The sequence below is a fragment of the Lagopus leucura genome, unplaced genomic scaffold (genome assembly GCF_019238085.1).
Source record: "Lagopus leucura isolate 7727_CA_CO unplaced genomic scaffold, USGS_WTPT01 Super-Scaffold_100014, whole genome shotgun sequence".
Lineage (NCBI taxonomy): Eukaryota > Metazoa > Chordata > Aves > Galliformes > Phasianidae > Lagopus > Lagopus leucura.
This window is the reverse complement of record NW_024962268.1, coordinates 5,837,407-5,845,484: the sequence shown is the minus strand read 5'-3', so window position 1 is coordinate 5,845,484 and position 8,078 is coordinate 5,837,407. Positions and strand designations below refer to the sequence as shown.

General features: G+C 42.9%; 1 protein-coding gene across 6 annotated transcripts in view; it reads left to right on the top strand.

Moving 5' to 3' along the window:
- The window catches only part of MAST4 (microtubule associated serine/threonine kinase family member 4), a 193,308-nt gene that overhangs the window by 87,673 nt on the left and 97,557 nt on the right, over positions 1 to 8,078 (top strand). For 2 of the 6 annotated variants that reach the window (XM_042875164.1, XM_042875162.1), the window contains exon 1: positions 170 to 370. The exons of the other annotated variants lie outside the window; for them this stretch is intronic. In XM_042875164.1, the coding sequence (XP_042731098.1) occupies positions 279 to 370 (92 nt within the window). In that variant the 5' untranslated portion in view covers positions 170 to 278. Of the gene's footprint in view, positions 1 to 169; positions 371 to 8,078 lie in introns of those variants that run through there. 6 annotated transcript variants of the gene reach the window in all.

The window sequence follows — 8,078 nt, the reverse complement described above, 5'->3', positions numbered from 1 at the left end:
CCCGCCGCGCGCCCCCAGCGCCTCCCCCCGCCCCAGCGCCGCACCCGGGGCCGCCCGGCGCCCTCACCTGGCGCCGCCGCTGGCGGGGGGCGGGGCGGGGCGGGGCGGGGGCGGCCGCGCGGAAAGTTGCCGTCGGGCCGAGCTCCTCTGGGCGGGCTCCTTTGGGCGGGCCTCGGCTCTCGTCTCCAGCTGCCGGGAGCGGTGCAGAAAGCGGCGGCTCTTCCTTCCTTCCTCGCGTGTTATGGCTGTGAGCGGCGCCGCGCTGTGAGCGCCGGGGTATGGATATGTCGGACCCCAACTACTGGACGGTCCTCTCCAACTTCACGCTGCCCCACCTGAGGAGCGGCACCCGCCTGCGCCGGACCCAGAGGTAAGGGCGCCCGGCAGGCCCGGCCCTGGACCACCCCTGCGCTGCCGGCTCCGCGCGGCCATCCGTCCGTAGGACGGCGCCGTGCTCCGGCTCCTGCGGGTTTTCGGTTAGCTCTCTGATAGTTGACCTTTTATCCGCACGCGTATACTTTATATGGACAACTCTGGGAGCCTACTTTGTTCGCTGCTCTTAAAGAGACCGCTCTGTGCAGCTGCGCGGTCCGAGGCGGGCTGGGTGACGTTCATATATACAGGGACGGCTTTTTTTTTTTTTTTTTTTTTTTTTTTTTTTCCTCCCTTTTTTTCGGTAGCTTTTCTCCTCTTGACCGGAGGGAAGCGGTTCGCGGTACCTGATCGCTGCCAGCCGCCCGCCGGATGCCGCCGTGCCCGCAGTGCTGTTCCGCAGCCGCTGTCACGCGCCGCGCCGAAGTTTGTCGCTCCGCTCGCCTCCCGTCCACCGTGCTGGGACGTCACCCGCCGCGGTGTGCGGCTCGGCGCGCTTCTGTGTGAAGCTGCCGTCGATATCTGCGCGGGGCTGTCCCCGGGATGTGACACGGCTCGGGCGGGGCGGGGGCTACGGGGCCCGAGGGTCCGTGCGGTGATGCGGTGACACGTCCCGACGGAGCAGCTTCTATAGAACGGCGGAAAGTTAGAATAACAAACCGAGGACACGCCTCTCGTGCGTGAAAGTGCTGCTGCGGCTCATACCCAGCCCGGACCTAACTTGAGTTAGCTTTTTTTGTGTTCAGTTATTGTGCTCCTACTTGAATATCATGTCCTCTTAACATCTCAACTGAATATCTAGTTATGCCTTTATGCTTTTTTTTTTTTTTTTTTTTTTTTCTACAGATGCATCTGTGTGTAAACAGAACAAGTAGTGGGTCTTTTTTTGCACCTTCATTCTTCCAGTACCTATGGGAAGGTGCAGAAATGGGTTTTCTCAAAGTGTATGGGAGACTTTTCAGAATTACAGAGTGCACATTTGTGCCACTGATATTTTTTTACTTCTATTTGAATGCCCTCCTATTTCTTAAAGACATACAATACTACAGAATTGTAAACTAGAATGATAGAATGCTTTGGCTTTGACAAACTATTTGAAAAAATGTATAAAGTAGCACTGACTGCTTACATTTTATAAGTAAGAAGTTTCAATGAATAGAATATACCGTATATACACCTCTGTTCTGTGTATTATAGCCAACCCAACCTGAAGAAGGGATTTCATCCACTGAGACCTGTACAGGCTTGGAAATTCAACCCATGTGAACCTAATAAGGTTCAACAAGAGCAGCCCTGCAAAGAAGGACTTTGAGGTCCTGATGGACAAAAAGCTGGGTATGAGCCAGCAGTGTGCTCTTGCAGCCAGAAGGCCAACTGTGTCCTGGGCTGCATCAACAGAGGGGTGGCCAGCAGGGAGAGGGAGGGAATTGTAGCACTCTGCTTTGCCCTTCCCTCATGAAGCCTCACCCAGAGTACTGCACCCCGGGCCTGGAGCCCCCAGCACAAGGAAGATACAGAGCTATTGGGACAGGTTCAGAGGAGGGCCACAAGGATGAGTGAGAGCTGGAGCATCCTCTCCTGTGAAGAAAGGTTGAGGGTTTTGGCATGTTTAGCTTGGAGAAGAGAAGGCTGCAGAGAAACGTCATTGCAGCCTTCCAGTACTGGAAGGGGGCTTATGGGAGGGAGACACAATTTTTTACACAGGCTGATAGAGACAGGACAGTGGGAAGTGGCTTTAAACTAAAGGAGGGGAGATTTAGGTTAGGTGTTAAGAAAGACTTCTTTACTCAGACAGTGGTGAGGCCCTGACGCAGTCTGCCCAGAGAAGCTGTGGATGTCCCATCCCTGGAGGAGCTCAAACCCAGGTTGGATGGGCCCTGGGCAGCCTCAGCTGATGAGTCAGGTGCTAGCTGACCCCCTTGGTGCTAGCATCACGGGGTTGGAAGTGGATTGTCTTAAAAGTCCCTTCCAGCCTAAGTCATTCTTTGATTCTATTACAGGGGTTCCATGTTGAACACCCTCTGCTTAGTAATAACCAGTATGTCACTGCATTTTAAAATCTAAGAGCCTGCAGTGGGGGTTCAGAGCTCTTTTCAGGTAGGTTCCCTCACTTGGTGGGAAGCCTGGTATCTCCCTTGCTGACTGCCCCATTGCTCCAGTTCTCTTTGTGAAGGGATGTGTCCCCTCTGCCTGGCACTTATACCTGTGTTAATGTATACAGAGTACATTCCAGAGTATTGAAACTGTCAGGAGAATTAAAAATAATACAGGCCATTCCTCTGGTTCTGCTCTGGTTAATTGAGATAGCAGCTGGATCTGCATTTTCAGAGCTCCATCTGATGTCTTCAGAAACTCACAAACCCAACTGCTGCATGAGTCAACTGGAAGGATGTACCTTTATCCTTTTACATGCCACAGGATTCTGCCTCTTTCTGGAGGAGTGCTGTTTGGTGATAGCCACTCATATTATGTGGAGCTTTTCAGGTGTTTTAGAGATTGAAGACTATGAGTAGGCCTGAAGGGATCTTGTTCCTGTGACACATGAATCTGCTGGTTGTGTTTAAGTCTTGGGTCCACCGATCCAAGGCCTTGGGATTCCTTTCTAGCGTGAGAGCTTTATTTTTATTTTGTTGAGTGCTTTTTTTTTTTTCTTTTTTTACTTAATCTTTGTTCCTCTGGCATGTTCTCTGACCTGTGTTACTGAGATTATTATGGGCGAGTAGACCTTTTCTGTGTGCACTGTCCTCTTTACAGTTGAGATAATGAGAATTGTATGCAAACACTAGGAATTTTGGAGGTTTTTTTGGTACGTATTTCCTTGAAGGAGGATTTCATTTCTCTTTTTGAGATTCTCTGAAGAAAAGAAGTAAAAGATAAGCTATTTTCCTTCAGGGGTTAGTGTTGAGCTGATCAACTGAGTTATAACAAAAGCATAAAACTATATGGTCTTACTTGCTCACCGAAGTCTTTAATTAAGGCTTTTCTCTCCTGCAGTAGACTTAACTGAACTCAATTGCAGCAAGTCTGGTTGGAAGTGATACCTGAACAAGAAATATCCCAGCCTGACTTTCAAATCAGGGCTTTCAGGACTAGCAGGTAGAAAAATTGGGTTACAAATTAGAGGCATTTGGTATACAAGTCATCAAGCCTATAAATGACATGGATTTCACTGTACCCTTTTACAGAAAAGAGGCATGCACACCACCACATGATCTTATTTTTCTGATGCTATAGGTATGTGAGACTTGACTTGTGTAGTGCTGATTTGGTGTTCCTGACAGAAATGACAGCTAGTCTGGGTTGGAGAACAGGAGAGAGAACATGAGAGAAAGACCATGTGTGTATGTGTGTACATTATAGACATGGATATGAACAACTACATAAAGATGCGTAAACAAAAAACATTACTTTTTCATACTGAACATAGGTAAAATATATCTACTGCATGCTACAATTTGCAGTTCTCTTCCGTAACTTCTGTCTCTGTCCTCTGTATTTAAAAAAAAAAAAAATAGTAACGGAATGATTCTTTGTTTAGTGCCTTTATTTTTTTTTCCCTTGCTTTTTTGTGGCAGTTGCACTGAAACAGTATTATTACAGTCTGTCTTGCTTTGGGTCAGAGAGGTTGCATTGCTTCTCAGCCAGAATACACTTTTGGATGATGCTTGTATTATTTGTATGCAGACATTGAAGTGGTACTGAAGAGACTTTCTTGATAGGCACTTAAAATATTCATCAATCATCAAGTAATTCTTCAAGCATTCAAAGAATTTCTGACCATATTGGAAACGTAAATTGTTGAATATATATATAAATCATAGCTCTTTTTGGAAACTCCTAGAGAGAGCAGAGTTGTCAGACTGTTGCTGTAGTTGCGTTAGTTTCGGGACAGTGTGCTTCCTGGAAAATATGGAGCAGGCTTCTTGAACTTGTGGGGTTTGGCAGTTTGAATAGATGGGGTGATAAAGTTACAATGTAACTCCTGCTTTTGGCTCTTGTATAGGTTTTCCTTTTTCAGCATGATGTTATGTTGTAGTATTTGTATCCTGTGAATCTATTCAATATTTGTTCAGTAGCATGTGCTAAAAGGAGACCTGTTGGAGTCATAAAAACAAGCAAAAAACCTGAACACATTTATTAACATAAAAGCAGCCGCGGGAATTAAAAGTCACTGCGCTGATGCCAACTGAATGTGTCAGCACTCCAATGTGAACTCTTTTACTTTTGTTAAATAGGAGTACCACTGGTTACAGCTCGCCAAGGATTGCAATTGATTGTGTTTGTGTTATTTTGCTATGTGTTTCAGAGTGTGGTGATTTGGAGAGCTTTGTCTCTTTCCTGCTGTCAGTCCTCTGTATTCACCTTAACTTCTACATGCAAGACAGGGCGAGTCAGAATATTTCTCTAGTAGATGTTGAATATACTTAAGAAGAAGATAATTATCCTAAATCTGAGGGGGAATGAGAAATAGGCTTGAGCAGGCCACCCGGGCTTCAAAACACCTTGTCATCGAACAGGAGGAATTAGCAGGTATCTGCTGGGCTTGCTGTGCAAGATAGTGAAGTGTTAATGTATCTTGGGAGTTTTATTTCCTTTCTTTCACAGCAGAGGTTTGTGTTAGGGGAATAGTCTTACAGTCTCGCTATCAAAGTGAGTACACTGTTCTTTTTATTCAGTGTAGCTTACTTGGCCAAACTTTTTGTTTGAGCAATTAATGTATTTCAAGTTCTGCTTACAATTGAATGTTGGCAACATTCAGTTTTTTCCAGTGAGCCTTCATTGTTTCTTAGCTTTAGCCAGACTGGAGAGGATTCATGTGATTGCATTCTTGTTTTTTTGAGGTTTTTTATTTGTTTGTTTTTTTATTTTTGTATTTTTGCTTAGTCTTTACAATGAGAAATTTCTATTTGTTTAGAATTAAACCAAGATCCTTACTTATATTGTAAGAATGAAGGAGTCATCCTGTAGAAAACCTGGGGAAAGCAACAGTAAGACAGATCTAAGAGAAAAAAAAAGCTTGGAAAGTGCTGGAACTTTAAGAAGCTGGGTTTTAAAAATGATTTTTTAGCCATTGTGGTTAGTGTCTGTTGTTGCGGAGTGGCAGACAGTCTTTGTCCTAGTACAGAAAATCAACAAGACAGCAGTCCAGGCTTCTGTTCAGTAGCTGTGGCTGTTGGGACACATCACACGATACAGACGCATTGCGCAGAGATGTCTGAATTCAGCTCTACATCTGCTGTTGATGTCCTGAAGAGCCGTTAAAGTTCTGTCTGTTAGAAGTTTACTGATCCCTCTGAAATGTAATTTTTAAATGTACAAGCAACTCCCTCATGCAGCTGTTAATTGCCTGCCTTTTATGCTGCATCCTCTGTCAGTTTCAGGTTCCTGGTAGCAGTAAGCTACATACCTTGCTGTGTGGCTGCACATGCTTCACCTATTGGTGAGCCTACCTCAGGTAATTCTTTGTCAAAACTGCAAGAGTCAGTTAAGTGGACTCCAAAGTGGGTTCTCTTGAATTGGTTACATGTTTCAGTGTGCATGCCTTAGAAAGTAGGAAACTTGAGTGGCATTGATGTGGTTAGTTACTGGACATGACCCAGTCACTAGCTGGAGCTGCTGTGTTCCGAGTATGAATGTTCTGCTAGCTGATTTAGGTTGAGCATGTTTAGTGACACTTACTGAATGGCACGCTAAATTAATAATGGAGTAAAACTGTCCCATGAGTTGTGTAGTTCTTCTGTGTGTGTTGGCAAACCAATAGGCTGTACAGTGTTACATCAACATATAGAATGAGGCAGACTTGTTGAAGGGAGCACTGCTATAGCACCAAGGTAGATGTATATATGCCTCACTGTATTTCTCAGAGAAAAACAGTGTTAACTTTGATTCAGGTGTATCACAGTCAGTGATAGCTTATGGATTTTCCCTTGGGAACCCTTCAGGTGATCTCACCTCTGAATCTTTGCAAATTCAATAACTGCCATAACTGTGAAGCTTTAAAGCCTCCCAGTAACACACAGCATTAAATAATCGTGTGTAAGCATAATATGTGTCGTGTATCAGGCTCTTAAATTTCATCTGATATGTCTATTGCATTACACTGTGCTTGGTTACCTTACTTAATTTTTAATGGGACTTTAGTTTTCTCTTTCTTTGTAGCAATACATATTCTGTATATTGTTAATATTTTTGTTTTCATATGCTATTGGTGTGCTAGCTAGATCTGCTGCAATATAATCTTCCACCTGAATTAAGCAGGGATACAAAAAAATATCCTAATGCAACCTTAAATCTCATGGCAGGTCAGTTCTGTGATTTTATTTGAAATTGAATAGTAGCAAACTAGAAAACTCCTTGGCATGCTTCCCAGTAAATATAAAAGTACCTCAGAAATACTGTAAACTGGAACAACTCCCAGATTGATCTACCCAATAGAAGGACTTCCGAACTACCAGCTGTGCATTGCTAGTGTTCCTGCCACTGACAGATAAGTACAAAAATACTGAGGTCAAGCCAGAATAAATATATCAATTTTTTCTTCCTTTCTGTTGGTTAGCAATGCTCTTCACTAAATAATTATTTAGGAGTAAGGAAAACCGTCATGCTCTATTGTTGCTGAGAGATTATAATTATTATTGTAAGTAGAATCTGTTATTCCCATGAAATGCTGGCATGTTCAGTTTGGTGATTAGAAAGTAAAATCTGCTGCAGTTTCCTTCTCCCACCCATTCTTTTTTTTTCTGCATATGCGGTAATTATGTAGATATTCCAGCATGTAATAGCCTGCTTTTGATCCCTATCATTTGGCTTTAGCCTAGGTTTAAAATTATGCATTAATGAAAAACTGTTAAAAGGTTACCCACTGGTGATTTTTCTTTTTTTTTTTCTTACGAAAGCGTTGAAGGTGATGTCAAACAGGGCTCTGATTGCTGGCAGGAAAATGGTTGTTCTGTCCATCAACTTATGGCCTGTATTAACCGTGGGTTTAAAACATGATTATTAATACCAAATAAAGATACATATGGCATCTTGGAAGCATCTTAGTAGTTTGTGTGTAATATAATGTTAGATCTAGGTAGTCGCTGGTACATTTAAATATGTTTATTTGATTACTGAAGAAATACTGCTCCTAATGATGTTTAATTTGTTGAAACATAGTAACGTAAAGTGTTGCATATTAAAATACTTCATATTACTAATGTGTAGACCTCATGGTTCTTGGATATAAAAATTATTGCATTGGAGAGTTTGAAAAATATTTTTTCATTCATGGGGGTAAGTTTGATTTCTTGTGTGTGTCAGTGGGGGAAAGCGTCAGTCTGAAAACTTCTCTGTCTGATAGAATTTTTTTTTTTTTTTTCCAGAGAACTTGCTTGACTGTAAACCTAACCTGCTGTAGCATAGGAGCGCAAATATTAGCAGTATCAGAGGATTTTTTTATCTTTACTTTCATACATACATCTAGGCAGACTAAATACATGGGTGTTCAGACATCTGTGTACATAAATACTCAAGCAATAGCTTTAAAATAATGGCTGTTCAGAACTTGAGTATTAACATTATAAGGTCAGTTCCTCAGTTGGAAAAAACTTGCTCCCTTGTGCTTTGTTCAAAGATCCATCATGACAAACAGGAAAGAAGATATTTCATCTACAAGGGGATGTAATATGGCTATTAGTAATGGCCATCAATTAGTAGTATAGATT